This window comes from Centruroides vittatus, unplaced genomic scaffold (assembly GCF_030686945.1).
Source record: "Centruroides vittatus isolate TY-2023 unplaced genomic scaffold, ASM3068694v2 contig_923, whole genome shotgun sequence".
In the NCBI taxonomy this organism is placed as follows: Eukaryota; Metazoa; Arthropoda; class Arachnida; order Scorpiones; family Buthidae; genus Centruroides; species Centruroides vittatus.
In genome coordinates this window covers 571,929-590,644 of record NW_027122610.1, presented here as the reverse complement: position 1 = coordinate 590,644, position 18,716 = coordinate 571,929, and the positions used below count along the sequence as shown (strand labels likewise).

Below are 18,716 nucleotides of genomic sequence, written 5' to 3'. Positions count from 1 at the left end.
AATATTACACATTTTAAAAACTGATTTAGAAAAATAATTTTATTTACAACACATTTCGTATATTAAATATTGACTTCTTAGTAATTGTTGTGGCAAAATAATTGTAACTTTAGTTTTTGAATTAAATTAAATTTAATATAGTTTATTTTAATTGCTTTGCCACAACAGTTACTAAAAAGTCAATGTTTATTATATGAAATATGTTGTAAATAAAATTATTTTTCTAAATCAATTTTTAAAATTATAAAATTTTTTAAAATAGAAAATCATATAAATAAAAGTAAATGAAATATTTATAAATTCTTGTACTTTTAGATAACAACAAAATTCCGTGATGAAATGAGACCAAGGTTTGGTCTTCTGAGAACAAAAGAATTCATCATGAAAGGTATTTCAATGTATTAATGTAATCAATATAAAAAAATATCATATAATATAAAATTTAAAATTTTATTATACATATAATATACATATAACCAATGATCTACATCAAGGGTGTCCAACCTTTTTGTTTCTCTGGGCTACATTGGAAGAAGTCATGGTGTTTTGGACCAAGTATATTGTAGTCCAATCCTTAAATATACTTGTATATTTAAGGATTAGCATGTCTAGATTATAGTAATATTAAAACTTTATTACGAAAAAGGATATTTTAAAAAGTTACTTCTACAGATACTTTCAATTTTTACTTAGAAATAGATAAATTCATTTATTATAAAAGAGACAAACAAAAATTTATTTGAAAAACACGAATATTTGTTTTATTTGGGTCTCTAATCAATAAAAATGGCGAAACATCATTTTAAAGTGCATTTTTATTCAGCTAATATATTTATAAGTAATATGTAGCCCAAAAAGTACCCAATGCGCCAAATGATATTTTTTATGCCAAACTAAAAAATGGTTAGCCAAATTTGGCACAAAGTAGCCAAATCTTGCAACGCTGGAAGGAATACTAAATAAAGCTGGAGTTGGAACTCAAAGGATTATAGACCCAAATGCGGGGAAAGGAGACAAAGGTCAAAAGATAAAGAAGTGAGGAAGGCTGAAAAATTGAGAGTCGATATTTGCATAACAGAAGGTCCATTTAACCTTTCTCACTACTTTTTATCTTTGGGCCTTTCTCTCCTTTCCCTACACCAGCTTTATTTAGTATTCCTTTCTCATTCACACATTTCCAAGTATTTTTAAATATTTCCTATGTATAAAGGTTTACGGTTTTGTTAAACTTGTTTTTTGAGTTTATGCTATTGAAATGAATAAATAAATATAAAATTAAAAAATTTGTCTGTTTACACGTTTATTGGTCCGCATGCGGCCCGCAGGCTGCGGGTTGGACACCCCTGATCTACATTATAATTATGCTATACTTTATATATTTCCTGTGGATAAATCTAAAAGACTGAAATTATTATAATTTGTCACTTTTAATGATTTTTAAATAAATAAAAATAATTATATTATCTTATATAAATTAGGTGTAAAATAAAATTTATTTTTCATTGACAGAATTAAGCATGTTAATTTAAATGTGAATTTAATCTTTCAGATATGTATACATTTGATACTTCTGAGGAAGAAGCAGTAGAAACATATAATCACGTCTGTAAAGCATATGAAAATATATTTAAAAAGTTAGGTATATTACCAGTTAAAGGTAATTACATAATAATCTTATAATCATTTTATTACAGTGTTTTGTTTTAATTTAAGTTTACATAAAAAGTCAAATTTTATAAATATGAATATTTTTAAGATTTATAAGAATTGAATTATTATTTAGGATGAATTTGTCATTGTAGTTACTCAGCTGAAATAATCTATGCATTTTTAACAGCGAGTGAAATTGGATTCTGCTTAATTATTTATTTGAATTATATTATTATTTACTTTTAAGCAAGTTTTTATTTAATTCGGTAACATCATTTAAATCCATGCTTAAAACTAATCATAATACAACAGTAGTTTTTCAAGTTAGTTGTAGGCTTATTCTGAAATGGTCACTTGATCCATTTGAACTTCAAACACAACACCAAACAAGTGATGGATTATTACTAAAATTCAAGTGCTTTTGGTCTATTCGTAGACCGTCATCAGGATCAAGTCCAATTCCAAAATTAGTACAGAATACAAAAGTCTATTTCACGAGAATTAGAACATTTTTCTTGATTTATTTTTACTACAGCATAGTCTTGGTAATTTGGCATGTATGCAACAAGAACAATGGTGGATTAGCCCTCATAGCTCTGATTTAAAATTTTCAACAGATACTCTTAAGTGGAGTAAAATTATATGCCATTCAAAAATACAAATTTATACACAAATTTTTATAGGCATCTTATGCTTTATTTAAAATTAACTTCCAGTAGCAAAGTGAAGTAATGTACTGTAAAAAGTAGAAATTTAAACAACATAACAAGCCATTATATACAAATTCTGGAAAATTTTTTTGTTTGCACATTGTTAACAGCCTGTTAGCAGTGGAAGGAGAGAACTAATGGGGCTTAATCCCTCTCCATTGACACAAAAAATTAAAATTTATTTGTTTAAACTTCAAAATGCTGTTTTTAAAAACATTTATGATGTCAAATATGGTTTGTCAGATCATCTGCAATACAATCAAGGTACTTATTAATTATTCAAATATTATTCAGATTGTGAATTCTTCTTGCATCCATTTCTTCTTGCAATTATTTTCAGTACAAGATTGATTGCATCTAACTTTTGAGAAACCAGAACTAAACATTTGTGCAATACACTTTACACCAACAAAAACCAACCCTCAAAAAAATTCAGCTTGTATAATTTAAAATCCTACAAGGAGTACAAATGTACCCACAGAAAAATAATGTAATGAAAAAAATATAAAAATTTGATAAAGTTTTAAATAAAATTTTTAAAGTTGTTGTCAAATGCTGCCTTTTCAATTACAGTGCATTTGTTCCCCAAAGAGTTACTATAAAGGTTAATGGTAGTAAGGTGAATTCAGTGGCACATAAAGGAATTTGACAACATAGAATCAGCTGTTAATAATGCAGCAAATACAAGATGAATTACTGATCAAAACATCTGAGGATTCTGCCATTGCCAGTAATCATGTTGCCAAGTTGGTGGATTCCCATTAAATTTAGTGGGAAATTATAGTAGGAGGTACATCACTAGATATTATGCTTTATTTAAATAATAAATTATACATTACTATTAACTATATAAATTATTTGTTAAAGTCACAAACTAGCAAATAATAATCTCTAGCTTATGACCATTATTTTAATCGACTGACAAATCTTAAAAATAAGATTTGTTAAATTAAGAAATAACAGACGACTGACTGGATGGCCAAGCAGTTAAAGTGGCTGCTTGCTGCTTTAGGGGACCCAGGATCAAATCCAGATGAGTTAAAAATCCTCATGAATTTTTGAGGGTAATCCATCTGGATATATCAGGCTTATCCTTGACACTCAGCTGCCCCATTGTGGGCCTAGCCAAATTCATAATAAGCTTGCTAAAAAGATCCTCTTAGTGCCAACAGGATGGAAAGAATTAAAAAATAAACTAAAAAAACAACAATTACAATTATGAACTTAATTTCTTGTATATACCTAACATTTAATGTGTAGAAAAATGCACACCAAGTAACTAGAATTCATCTTTCCGAATAAACTGACACCTTCAGATTTCCAAGAAAATCTGTTTAAGTTAATGTAAGCTAATGTTTTTGGCCATTTTTAGGTAAACTAACCTGAAGAAAGCCAATAAAGGGCAGTCATTCATACATTATCATTAAAATTGTGCTACTTACAGCCTATGAGCCTACAGGTTTGTCTAAGTATGCTCTGTAATGTTCACATAATGATTATTTCTTACAATGCGTCACTATCATTAAATAGTACTTATAAAAATTTATAATTGAAATTAGTATAATTGTTCAATACGGTACAATAACTTTGATATTATTTCAATTGAGTGATAATTTTGATAAATTAGTCTGAACAATTAGTATTTAATGCAGAAGTTTTAGAATTTACATTAGTATTTTTTATTTGGTATTTAAAACATTATAAAATATTTTAAAATGTTAATATATTTTATTAATAAAAATTTTAAATTTAATTTAATGATAAACTTAACATATTTATTTAATATAATTTTATATGTGTAGTTAAAGGTACATTTGGAAATATAGGAGGTAGATATACAGATGAATTTCATTTTCTTAGTGATATTGGTGAAGATGATTTAATTTTCTGTAAAAAGTAAGTACGAATCTGTATTATTTATAATCTAAAATATTTGTTTTGTTTTAAACTGGACAAATATAAATTTGTGTTTTATTTTTAAATTAGATTTAAAATGTACATTTTTCAAAACATTAAAAATTCTTAGAAAATTAACATTTACCTCAATTAAAAATTTATAAAACTATATATAAATAAATTAAAGCCCAACGATCATATCAAAGCCAAATGATTACCAGGTTAAGTCGGGCTACGTTACCAGTACTATAATTATTAAACACCAAGTAATTTGTCATTAGATGTAGGTGTTAGGCGCCATCTCTTATTAAATTTAATAATTATAATTAAATTAATATTTATTAAATAATTTAGAAATTTTCAGAAGAAAAGAATCAATGCGGAGCAAGACTTGAACCTACAACTACTGCTTACCATGCAGATGCATTTCCAATTACACTACCGGGCTTTCCTCTGATCCCTCACTTCCAGACATATTTAATTTTGATAACCATACAGTTATTAACAGCACCGACTGGGGATGACTCAGTTCGCACAGCATATAATATTTAAGAAGAGATGGTGCCTAATGCCTGTGCCTAATGCCTATCTCTAATGCCAAATTACTCAATATTTAATAATTATTAGTAGCAGTAATGTAGCCCAATCATTTCCAGTAAATAAACGTTTAGTTTAATAAGTTTTATTATGAAAAAGAAACAATGAGTACTTCATTGAAATCAACAAACACCTTGCAAATTTACTGAAAAATAGCGACAAAACAAAAGACTTGCCAAGTATTTTTAGATGTATCTATTTTCAGGGAATCAGCAGCACTGTACTGATGGTTGAACTAAAGAAATCATCTATTTAAAAGAAAGCATTCTTCAAGTAATAACAAATGTTAGAGAAATATCTTAGAAATTTAAAACTTTGTATATTCTAAGGATGTATTCCTCTTTGGGCTTGAATTGTCTGAAAGTACTTAGGATATTTTTAGTTTTATCATCTGATTTTTTAGTTAATTTGTATGGTGTGTGTTGATCCCAATAAAATTTAAATCGTTGATTATTTTTAATGCTTGCTTTTTAGAATTATATTTTTAGTTATAATTTGTCGTTTTTCTTTTGCATTTCTTATGTCTGTCAAGAAAAAATAACAATATAGGACTGTCCTGCCATTTTATTTTTACATGTAACAAAACTTTTAAAAACTGTTTTAAGATAAGATTTAATACTAAAGTAAAAATCATTTAAATAAAGTAGAATTTTTTTTTCTTATATTCAGTACAGTAGATTTCACTTATTGTGATTTCAGGTATTGTTATCAGCCATATAATGTTATCAGAATCATCATGTCCTAACACATATAAGATGAAATACACTAATAAAAAACTCCTTATTGTAATAGAATATCACTTATAGTTATCATTTATCATTATCTGTCTTAACCAGTGTTTTAAAAAGTAATTGTTAATCAGATATTATCATCACTAGAGGCAGTGCCAGCTCAATGGTAACTTGTACCTGAGGCAAAACCAATTTTTGCCTCTCCTGCTTCCAGAACAGTTGCCAATAGCAAACACTTTTAGCTCTGGTTCTCTTACATAAATTATAAAGTATATTTATGAGACTTAATCGTATTTGGCATTGTTTCTATTATTTTTTTTTTCTTCTTTTGAACATTTTTGAATGCTCATTTTGCCACTTGAGGCAGTCACCTCATTGTTTCACCTATCAAGTCACCCCCGGTTTATTTGGTTACAGCAATGTGACACGTTGGGTGATCTGTGATGGGAAAATGCCTCCCGGGAGATCTTTTATGGAAAACTGACCTTTATTTAGGCATTACTAATGTGAAGAAAACCAGAAAACTTTACATGGCCAGACCATGGCCAGGCGCAAACTCATAACCAGTGTTCAGTGGTTTTACCCACTTGGCCACTGGTGGGCACTTCGGCTCTGACTGGAGGTAAAGCCCAGTGTGATTACAATAAGTGGATTTTACTGTACTTTAATAATAATACTAAAATTAATAATTTTTATTAAAAATTTATAAAATATTTTTTCTTTTTTTTTCTATATAAGATGTAATATAGGAGCAAATATAGAAATCAATAGTAAGGACAATTTAATTTATATTTTTAATTGTTTTAATTATTTTAAATATTATTAATTTAATTTTAATTTTGTTCTTAAAGATAGCATGAAATGTGAAAACTGTGGAAATGAAATGATTAAATACAAAGGAATTGAGGTATTACTTGATAAATAAGCTTTCACTTAAGCATATTATTAATAATAATTAATTCCAACCTAAGTAGTCATTGTAAACCTTTAGTCTTGATTAGTATAACAAAATCAAATGATATGTAATTCTAAATTAGTAATATTTCTGGAAGAGAGCTTAGTTATGAATGTATAGATGAGGAAGCAGTCAACAGTTTGTTCATTATACTTATAGACTCCATAGAAAACAATCTTAAAATGTATAGGATCTGATGTTGAGACAATTGTATTTTGAAAACATTTTATCTTGTAATAAAAACTTTGACCTTTAATCAATTTAGCACTTCTAAGCTTACCGTTTTCATAAATATTTTCTAATCATTGGAAAAAATTTATGTGAATTTATCAATATAAATGAATACTGATAGTATCCCTTAATAAATTTAATTTTTAAGTTTTCATATAGCATTAAAGTACCTGGTAAAATCCAGCATTTTTCCATCACATATTTAAGATTTAATGAATTTGGCATAATATCTGTGGTATAAGTATTGTCATTACTTTGATTCCATTCTCTAACTTATTCTATTCTATTCTCTAACGTTGCATTTTTCATTTAATATAGCCTATAAGATTTGTTATAATACATAAATTGAACAAAACATTTATGAGCTTTTTGTAAAATGATTGGGTTTCTCAATATTACCTTCATTTTTACTTTACAAGTAAAACTTTAATTTTTCTTAAGAACAAATTGAGTTTTATTTATATTGTATAGAAAAAAATAAAGGAAAAAAATTATAAATATAGATTCTTTTTAATTTTTTTTATTTTTATTTTTATATTTAAAGTTTTGGTATGCTACATTCATCAATTTGAATGTCAATGGCATTATACAAGGGGGTGCAAAAGTACGTATACAGTTGTTATTATGAAAAAAAAACATACCAGGAGAAAATAGGAAGAAAAGACATTTATTTTTATGTACAAATTAAGTCACAAATAAGGAATATGAACTAATAAAAGATAATAAAAAAAATAATAATGAACTGGATACATTTCCTGGACTTGAACATTGAGCTAAAGGAAAATGGCATAAATACCTCCGTATACCGCAAAAATGATAATTTCCCGATATACATACCAGCGGATTCGTGTGACCCACACCAATACAAAATGACGGTGTTCCGCACTCTGGTCAAAAGGGCGCACACGCACTGCTCGACACGGGAAGCACGTGAACAGGAAATGAAGTACATATGAGAAGTGGCAAAAAGGCATGGGTATTATCGAATAATACAGAAGATAGAGAAGCAATATCGAGACAGTACGAACCAGGCGCCACCCAGTAATGACAGCTTAGGACAATCGACACAACGAATAGTACCGGTAACGTTCAACCCCCAGTTGGTATCCTTATATAAAAGAATTGCGAAGAAACAAGAAATACGCATCGCGTACAGGCGATGCCCATCGATTTTTCAAATCCTCCATAATGATAAGGATAAACCTGACAAGAAAAAACTCCCAGGGGTGTACGCGGTCCCTTTAAAGGACTATAGATTTAACAGAGATTTAATGTACATTGGTGCCACGAAAAGATCAGTTGAGATTAGGTGGAAAGAACATCAGCAAGATATTAGAAATAACAGAAACAGCACTGCGCTTGTGGTTTACACGTCAGATCAAGAAATAACAGCGGATTTTGAGAGCGCTAAACTCCTCGTCACCACACGGTATACGGACTGCCTTCGTTGGCTAGAGCAAATGGAGATTTGTAAAGCCTTCAAGTACACCCAACCAATCAATTCGAAGGACGAGATGAAGTTATCTTTAGCATGGCAGGCACTAATTCAAGACAGCGATACGGACCAACGGAGGCAAAATAATTAAAGAGGCCGTTACAGGGAGCTGAATTGGACAAAGATGCGGTTGGATTACGTTTTGGTAGTTTACATCACGAAGTTAAGCACGTAATCGTATTACGTAAAGTTTAGAATATCGATGGCACGCAGTTTCCATAGATACAGAATCAGACAATTCGAATTTTATCCAGAAAGAGGATATTCTTCGTTTTAACGGTCAAAAAAGAAAATAGAATAAATTTCGCTTGAAGAAGGACCTAGTGAGGGGCCGAAAACATTAGCGCATGAACTTTGGCAGCACCGGTGACAAGGTTTACGAGAGAATTAAATAATAATGAACACCAAACATTTGTATTTCTCAGATTCTCAACTGTATACTTACTTTTGCACCCCTGTGTATATATATACAGGGTGGGCCAATGAAAACGAAACAGCAGAGTGTTTGTGTTCGTCCAAGCAAAGTGCTCGGACAGGTCGATTTTACTCTCGAGGGAACATCTTTTGCAATAAAGTTTTTGCGATTCTGAATACAACAGGCAACAAAAAATTTTAAAAACTCATTTATTTTGTATTAACTAGACAAACATTTATTTCGAAAAAATGTTTGTTTAGTTAATACAAAATAAATGAGTTTTTAAAATTTTTTGTTGTCTGTTGTATTCAGAATCGCAAAAACTTTATTGCAAAAGATGTTCCCTCGAGAGTAAAATCGACCTGTCCGAGCACTTTGCTTGGACAAACACAAACACTCTGCTGTTTCGTTTTCGCTGGCCCACCCTGTATATACATACACAGTAACTTACCTTGGTTTTCATTGAATTTTATTGCAAAAAATTTGTTTCGGTTTTCATCGATTGCCTCAGATTTCATCGGCATGCTCAAGTAACCTCGCTGCTAATTTTGTGAAAACAAAGAACAATCCATGCGTTTTTCGGTGCAGTGTGGCATTATTTCTTGTTGTGTGAACATTACCCCACACAGCCCACCATTGGCCAATGGTTCCATTTCCCGAACACTGGGAGTTCGGTCATGGGTTCGCGTTTTGCCAGGGCGGGCTGGCCATGTGAAGTTTTCCGGGTTTTCTCCATGTCTGTAACACCTGAATAGGGGCCAGTTACCCTTAAATGGATTCCCGGAAGGCATTATTCTCCTCAATACGACCATCATAAACACATACAACTACTATTACATGACAATTACGTCACACTTTGCCACAGGGCAATATAGGCTAGAAGCTCATGTCCAACTAGCTTCTACAAGACAAAACATTACCCCACGTGTCTAGCCAAACAATTCCATTGCTTTCATCTTAATGCTTTTAGTATTTAACGCTGTATTAATTTTCTATAAAATGTGTTTTGGTATGTATTTCGGAGTGTATAGAACGAATTAATTAGATTTACATTGATTCATATGGAAATAATTGCCTCAGTTGTTGTCGGTTTTGGATTTCGCCAATTGTTTTTGGATGGATTATCGACAAAAACTGAGGTATCACTGTATATTCAAGTTACATTTATTATGAAATAGGTTACTTGCATTGTGAAGTTCATCAGTTGAAATATTTAAGGTGTCTATTCATCTGACAAGGACCTAACATTATGTAAAAATGGCCAATGCATGTTATGGAAGTTAAATAAAGGATTTCTGATGCTGTTGTGAATCTCTAGGCTTTAATAAGGAACCAGCTTTCAGGATATTCTTTACCATTTGCTAATTGAACTCCTACTTTATTTTGTTATGAAAAGAGTTTGAAACTGATCTGTTCATTTTGAATTTGAACCATCAATATCTTCTTATTACTTAATATACAGTTTATCTGACTTGAAAACATTTGAAATAATAAGACTAATAAATAATTTTATTAGTCTTGTGAACTAGTTTTATTTTCTATTGTCACAAATTGTGAAAATTCAATTCTAGATTTTTATTCATTATGCATTATATTCTTTAACATTAAAATATTTCTGCATTCATTGTGTTCGTGACCATATTCTTGTTGCTGACATAACATCGAAAAATTCAGTTTTTGAAGTTAATTAGTCACTTGTCTAAATTTTATTTTAAAATTCTAATATTTATATATATTATTATATTGTTATGGAATTATTTTCAATCTTCTTACATATTGTTGCTTAAAATTACTGTGAAAAATGTGAATGATTTACGCTTGATTAATTTAATTTTTAAATACAGTGAATGATATAATTCTCTAATTTATTAAGAATTGCCGTATTTTACGGACTATAAGACACTTTTTTCTTCGAAAAATTGCCTCCGAAATTAAGGTGCGTCTTATAGTCCATAGCATCTTATAGTCCGTAAAATACAGTATATAAGGATAATATTAGGATAAGGATTGTTAACTATGACTTTAAAAAAATGTGTAAAATTAAGTGTCTGGAGTTCTCTTTTACATAAATGATTGATTAAACTTATATTAATATTTAAATAATTAACTATAAAAATTGATTTTCAAATAATCAATAATAACATGCATCATTTATTTATATTTATAAATTTCTCTGGTAGGTAGCTCAAGCATTTCTCTTGGGTGAATTGTATACAAAACCATTTAATGCATCATACAAATCCAGTAAAGGATCAATGCAGTAAGAATTTCTAGTTTATTTTAATCAAAATTTAGTTTACAAATTGATTTTCTTATAAATTAAGAACTTTTATATATATTTGAAATGACTTTCAATGGATTTATTGTAAAAAAATAAATAAATAAATAAATTTCTTTGCTTTTATTTTTAAACTATGAATTTAGAATACTTCAAATGGGATGCTTTGGATTAGGTGTGTCAAGAGTATTAGGTGCGTGTTTAGAAATTCTCTCGACAGAAAACGAATTAAAATGGCCTTTACAAATAGCACCCGCATTAGTCTGTGTGATTACGCCAAAGGTTTGTAGTCAAATGGAATTTAATTAGTTCACAAAATAAAAATAAAATATAAATAATAAATTTGATATTTGTCCAATTTTCCTATCATTTACTTGTTAAATTATGCAGTTTTATTCTGAAATAATCTTGAGTTGGATTTATTAAAGTATTTTATAAGATTTACCGATATTTTATAACACTTAGAATATTTTAGCTTCATTAGAAAAGTTACAATATAACAAAACACATTTCCATCATTGTGAAAGATCTGAGAAGATAGGTTACATTCTTGTTTTCATGATGTTGTATCATTTCAACTCTTCATCCATAAGTCTGATCATAATGTAAGCATATTATTATATATTATATTCCTGTAAGAAAAAATTAATGTCGATCTACAGCTGTTGTATACCATTGCCTCATAAAAGCCCAAATTGATTGTTTTACTTTTAATTTGTTTTAAATCAATGGTTTGTTCCGCAAGTAGAAAAAGGTTGCGGAACACTGGTCTATAGTTGGTTTAGTGTTGAAAGGACTGTAGCCAATAGTAGGAATGAGAGGTCACCAAGTCATGCTATTGTGTAGTTTATATTTCTTTGGCAAACTAACTTTTAATTGGATCAACTGTAAACTAAATTACACTATAAATTCAAATGCTATTGGGCTGCAATTTAAAAAAATTGTAGACCTATAAATTCCCACTGTTGTCTGTCGTCCGTCTGTCTTTCCTTCATCTCGAGAACGGAGTTAGTTAGATAAATTAAATCCTAGACCAGATATTGAGACCTTGGGGCAGGAGGCCCCGAGTAACCATACACAAACTTCTGATGCAAACCGGAAGTTGCATTATTTCAATTTTAAAGTTTTCCCTTAAAAGTAGTTAATAGATGACTGGCACAACTCTATTGTTAAAGGACAAGTATGATGTACAGGGGCAAGACACTACAGTATTAATTTGAGTTGTAGAGCATGCTTGGCTTTACAAATAACATGCTTGGAGAGCATATTTGTGTCTTTGTACAAATTACAATTATAGATTAAACATACCGCAGGTTTTTTTGTACAGATTTATACAATTATTTGTACAAAAAACAATAAATATGTTTATTTTAAGTGTGATATGACTACAAGTCACTAACAATACTCCTTTTTGGGAGGGAGAAGTCTCCAAAAACATTCTTTAAAAGAATTTTCTCAAACCTAATTCTGTTCAAATCCTTCCCCATTCTTGAATACCATCATGAGGTAGTGTTCTAGAACTGAACTTAAGCTTATCACAGTACATTCAAAACTACAATAATTGTTGTTTTTTTAAACAAAAAGATAGGATTCTACAGAATCCTAACAACAGTTGTGACAAAGAAAATGACATTTACAACCTACATGTTCTAATTAGTCAACATTTTTTCGGAAGAATGATGTCACTTTCTTTTGCCAAAACATGTTTAGTATTTATATACAAAAACTTTATATTAATACACAAAACTCTTCTTTAGTTAAATTATAAAAATGACTTTATGTAATTTATTTTCATATTCTTTCACTCAACTATTGATTTATCTTATTTATTGTTTAAAATGTTCATTGTATTTCATTATATTGTATTTTTAATATTGTAGGCTGGTAGCAAAGAAGAATCTGCAATGCAGTTTGCTCATGACATCTCATTCTCATTGAACCAACTGGAACATTTGAAAGATAATGTAATTGTAGATCAAAGAACAAAGTTAACAATTGGCTATCGTTTTAATAATGCCAAAGAAATTGGTCTTCCATATATTGTCATTATTGGCAAAAAGGTACTGTACGTAAGATTAATTTAATGTAGTATTTCTTTTGTTTGATAATTAACATGAGTTATAAAGTTGAAGTTTAAAAATAACTTCGAAATCTTTGATTTAAAACATAGTTTACAGCCCCATATGAATTTTTAAAATTCAAAATGACTCAGACTTGATGAATATTATAATTTATAAAAAAAAATAATTGAAAATATGGACACTTTTATTTTACTCTTTTCATTCTGTGAGCACTAAAAGGCCTTTTTCAAGCCCATTATGGGTTGGTCAGGTTCACAGTAGGGTGGCCAGATTATGAGGAATGGCATATGATCTGTCCGGGATACACCACTCTTAAAAAATTACTGGGGTATTTTGACTGCCTAGATTGATCTCTGGTCCCCTACAGTTGTATGTTGGTGCCTTAACTTCGGCCACTTCACCAACCAAATATATAGATTAGAAAACTATAAAATTATCTTTGATTAGTTAAAGCCAAATGAACTGTCAAATTATTGGTCTATAATATGTCTATATAATTAATTAAATACTAAATAATTTGTCTAGAGGTATGTAGTTATGCTGCCATCTCATGCTAGATTAGAACGACAATTCAACAGTTAATTTGACTTTAACTATAAATTGGGTTTTTGAATCTTTGATCAGTTTAATTTTATGTTATACAAATAACATTTTATAATTTTCATAATAAACTTGCAGAACAACAATATACAGTGAAACCTCCATTAACAGACACTCCCGAATAGCAGACACCTCTACTTAACAGACATTTGTACAATCCTCACACCCTTCAAATAGGACATCTATTATATTTATCTCTAAATTACGGACACTGTCGTCTATAATCAACTTTACGTAAACGCAATGTCCCTCCTGCCTTCAATATTCTGAAAGAATTAATTATGTATGAAATATTTTAAAAACAAGGAATTGGTTCAAATACTCTTTCAGACAATGAATTTTGACCATAGGCATGAAATAAAGACTGGCTTAAAATAGGAATAGGGGAAGATAGGAGGAGGGCAGGCTATAAGAAGTTGAACAATATTCTTTATTTGTTAGAGAAAATTAATCTGGTTTGTCTTGGTTCAGTCACCATTTATTGTTATAAATATTAATGTTGTTAAACTCCTGTTTTATTGTCAGAATTAAGCCTATTATACTGAGAAAACTGAACTTTTCCAAACTTATTCATTTATTCAACAAGAACCATAGTATAGCATTAATGAAAAAGAAACTTGAGATCATAAATGTGAGAAAACCAAATATCTTCCCACACTTTAAAGTGGTCGGCAAATTGCCTTCATAACATGACCTTTCATCAAACAAATGCTGTTGTTGTAACCGTTTTAAGATCTTTGTAGTGGCTAAAGTGTAATTTTTAATAAATCGGTTACTGAAGAAAGCAAAAATGTTCAAAAAATTACACCTGCTTGCTAATTACAAAACAGACAAATCCTTGTATTGATTTTTATTAGTCACTTAGATCATAAATGACATTATAAATGTAACAATCCCGAATATATTTCCTATCCTTTCAAGTGGATAGTAAATTGCCTTTGTAACTTGACATTAGAATGAGATTCAATTAAAATGAGATTCTTACAGCTAAAAAATTTAATAATATATTGTATATATATTTTAATTATATACACAAGTATACTTTTCAGTATATTCATATTCCTAATGAAAATTTGATGTTTTCATAATCCATCATATTTTTCACTAAACGATTATTACCAGGTTAAGATATGGTATAGCCACCGACATGTACAGTACCTCCGAATAGCAAATACCTCTAAATAGTGGACAAACTTCTTGGTCTCAATAGTGTCTGCTATTTGGAGATTATACTGCACATAGTACATTTTAGATTTTTACTTCGTGAGAAATTAATCTTTGTGTTAATGAATAAAACAAGGCCTAAAAATTATCATTTTCAAAAAAAAATATTTAAACTCTGCACCCTTGAAAACCACTTAAAACTTATTTTGTGCTCTCCAATAACCTTGTATTATGTAATTTTCCTATTTGAATGCCACCATACTACTGGTCCGGTAGAAAGGACTATTGCAGAAGGGAGTCGAAGTAATTTGACCAAAAGTAGTAGTTGATCTCTCGGGAGAGGATAGTCAACGACTACTAATTAATACTGGTCTACTATTAATAGTTGAAAAGTGATCCATGTTGGATAGGTGTGAAGCCCCACACGTGATTCAAATTGCTAAGCTTAACATCCGAAAGACTTCATATAAGATTTGTTTAAATAAATACATATCGTAAAAATGCAAAAATAGTTTCTTTTATATAATCCTATAAAAACAAAAACAAAAAAACTGGTGAAACCAGGTTGATAAAGTAAAGCTTAGCAAAAACATCTAAGTGAAGGAAACTTTTGAAACTTGTGGCATAAGAATAGTGGATGCAGATTTGACAGTAAGACTTAACATGTGAATAAAGTGCACTACAACTACAGGAAATTTTGAATGAAACAATGTCACCATGATAATAAATTGGAAAAATAAACATCAGCACAGAAAAAGACTTCAAGCTCTACTTTGTGCTTTAGAATCATGGCACATGTATTAATTTGGCTGAACATTAGAATATCGTGAATTACCAACGATTGCCTTGAAGATTGGGCTGTAATTTGGCTAATTAAATGATTAATATAAAGTAATTTGTCACTAGAGGTAGAAGCGAAGACTTGCTCAGGGTCCGGGTGGCGTAATTGGCAAGCACACCGCACAGCAAGCGGAGATTGCGGGTTCAAGCCCACCTGGGTCAATTCTTTTATTTCAGAAGCTTCCAAATTATTAATTTATTAAAAATTGTAATTATTAATGTAGTTAAGAGATGGCACCTAACGTCTACCTCTAGTGACAAATTACTTTATATTGATCTTTTAATTAGCCAAATTATAGCCCGATCTTTAAGGCAATCATTGGTAATTCATTATATAGTCATCGAGCTTTGCAATGTTGATTAATTACCTTAGAATATCTTTAAGGTGCCCAGGTTTTGTGATAGTTAAATATGTCCTCGTAAATATCGCATTTATAGAAAAATTATTAGAATTGGTTCGATCTGTTTGTTTGTGGCAATGTAAACAACATGTAAGTGATCTGCACATCCAGAAAGACTTTTATATAAAGCTGGCCCCTATTTAGGTGTTACTAATGTGAAGAAAACCCATAAAACCGCATGTGGCCAGTCCATTGACTATGCGTGAACTCATGATCAACTACTGGTGTTCGGTAGTTTTATCCACTCAGTTACTAGAGGTTATTGAGCTGAATTTGTTGGGCTTCATTTCAAAAAAGTTGTAGACCTATAAATTCCCACTGTCTTCTGTCTGTCTGTCTGTCCTTCTTTAATCTTTAGATTGGATATAGCTAGATGAAAGTCAAGACCAGATATGGAAAGAAAAAGAGCAGGAGGACCAGATTACTGTATATGAACTTCTGGTGCAAACCAGAAGTCACATTATTTCAATTCAAAAATTTTCCCCCAAATGGAGTTAGATACATAACTTGCAGGACTCTGTTGTTAACAGGAAAAGTATGTTGTACAGGGAGAAAAACACTACTCCATTCCATGCAGGCAAGTGCTATGGCAGACAGAAGGCCGAGCAGTCAATTTGGCAGTCTGCTGCTCTGGGGGACTCGGGATCGAATCCAGAAGAGTCGAAAAATCTCCAGGAATTTTTTGGGGGGGTAGTCCATCAGGTTATGTTGGGTCACCACTCGGCTTTTCCATTGTGGGCCTGGCAAATCCATAATGGGCTTGCTAAAAAGAGGCCCTCTCAGTGACCACAGGGCGGAAAGTGTTTAAAAAAAAAAAGGCAAGTGCTATGTGCTATCTGTTGCAGTAATGGTGCAAAATAGCACATCTATTTTGAGCTATATCATTATCGCAGTAATTCAGTGAATTTAATATATATTTTTTAAAACTATATCCTTTTTTGTAAGAATTATATTTAGTTTATTATTTTCTTAAATTTTTACCAATAGATGGCACTACATGTAAAGTCAGCAAATCAATGTAGACACAAATTGATTGATATATAAAAATCCATTTGATGTTTCAGAGTGAGATATACATTATCTAAGTTAGAAGTATTTGAACATAACTGCCACGTTTTGTACCAATTGGTTGAACAGCCTAGGGTCAAATGTGCATAGTGAACAAATAAACATCTTCATATTTATTATTTATATATATATATATTTATATATAAATAATAAATGAGGATGTTTATTTGTTCACTATTATGAGGATAATAATATATATTAGGAGGATAATAATATATATTATGAGGATAATAATATATGTATATGTACATGGTACGATCCAAAAGTTCGGGGACTGCAGTAATCTATGACAACGAAAGCATGTATTTGAAGTTACAGAGTATGAAATGGATTCTACCAAACCACCTCTACGTGTTCAGGTTAATTTCGCCCATGTCATGTGATTAAACTGCGAGAGCTGCTGTTTTTTTTCAGAGATGGTTACCTTTGTACTGTGATGTAATAAAAGTAGAGTTTCAAAAACAACCTCCAACATTAAATTTTGTCAGCGTTTTGGTAAAACACCTATGGAGACTTTAAAATTGCTAAGAAAGGTGTACAGTGATTCTACCATGGCAAAGTCGAAATGTTTCAAATTTTCACAGCTGCTAATAATCTTATAAAAGAATGAAAATGTATCCAAATAAAATTTAATTTGGTTTCTGGAATTAAGCATTTTTTTCCTCATATATTTGAATATCGTGTCAGGTTAAAATGTTATTTCTGTTAAAGCTAGACACTTATCCAAGAACTCGTTTAAATAAATTAAAAAAACAAAGTGGAAATGAACTAAAATATTTGATAATTATAGCTCAAAATGAATACAAAATCAAATCATTCACTTCTGCACTGTTGCAAGACAAGAAACAACAAAATTAGATCTAAAATATACAAACATGGTTTTTAACTTATTCAATTTAAAATATTCAATCTGGATCTCAAATTATTAGTGTCTTGCCTCTGTACATCAAACTTTTCCTAACAACAACAAAGTCTTGCTGGTCATCTTTGTAATTCTGTTATGGAGAAAATTTTTCGAATCGAAATCACGTGATTTCTGGCTATACTGGAAGTTCGTATATAGTTAATCGGAACTTCCTGCCTCTAAGCTTTCCATATCTGGTCTCGACTTTCAACAATCTAACTCCATTCTTGAATTTAAAGGAGGACAGACGTACGGACACCAATGGGAATTTATAAATCTACAGTTTTTGAAAATAGCAGCCAAATTATTGTGTGATGATGCATTTTTATCAGTTTGGGTTTTTCTAACATCAAAAAAATTTATGAAAATAAATAGTTATTGCCTTTCTTCCTGCTTAATCTATGGTTTAACATTTTAATCAATGTTTTATACATTGTATCATATTCACTGTAAAACAACTTCCCTACCTTAATTAGTAATTTTATAATTTTTTTTTTAATTCTTTAAGAACAGAATTTTTTCTAAAATACCAACTTTATTGTTAAACTTTCACCACATTTGATATTTTTATATACTTTTAGGAACACATTACACATTCAGTCTTGTCTGCACTGTTTTATGTTAAATTAAAGTAAAACTAAGATTCACATGTACTACTTTAAATGTGAAAGTTGAAAGAATGATTGCTGGATGATCAAGG

The 18,716-nt window shown here is 30.1% G+C and overlaps 1 protein-coding gene across 1 annotated transcript in view; it reads left to right on the top strand.

Moving 5' to 3' along the window:
- Positions 1-18,716, top strand: part of ProRS-m (prolyl-tRNA synthetase 2-like protein, mitochondrial) — a 28,018-nt gene that overhangs the window by 5,511 nt on the left and 3,791 nt on the right. Inside the window, exons 5-12 of the mRNA XM_067281619.1 lie at positions 316-388; positions 1,550-1,657; positions 4,163-4,256; positions 6,323-6,354; positions 6,436-6,491; positions 10,861-10,940; positions 11,105-11,240; positions 12,839-13,018. Coding sequence (XP_067137720.1) covers positions 316-388; positions 1,550-1,657; positions 4,163-4,256; positions 6,323-6,354; positions 6,436-6,491; positions 10,861-10,940; positions 11,105-11,240; positions 12,839-13,018 — 759 coding nt within the window. The remainder of the gene's footprint in view (positions 1-315; positions 389-1,549; positions 1,658-4,162; positions 4,257-6,322; positions 6,355-6,435; positions 6,492-10,860; positions 10,941-11,104; positions 11,241-12,838; positions 13,019-18,716) is intronic.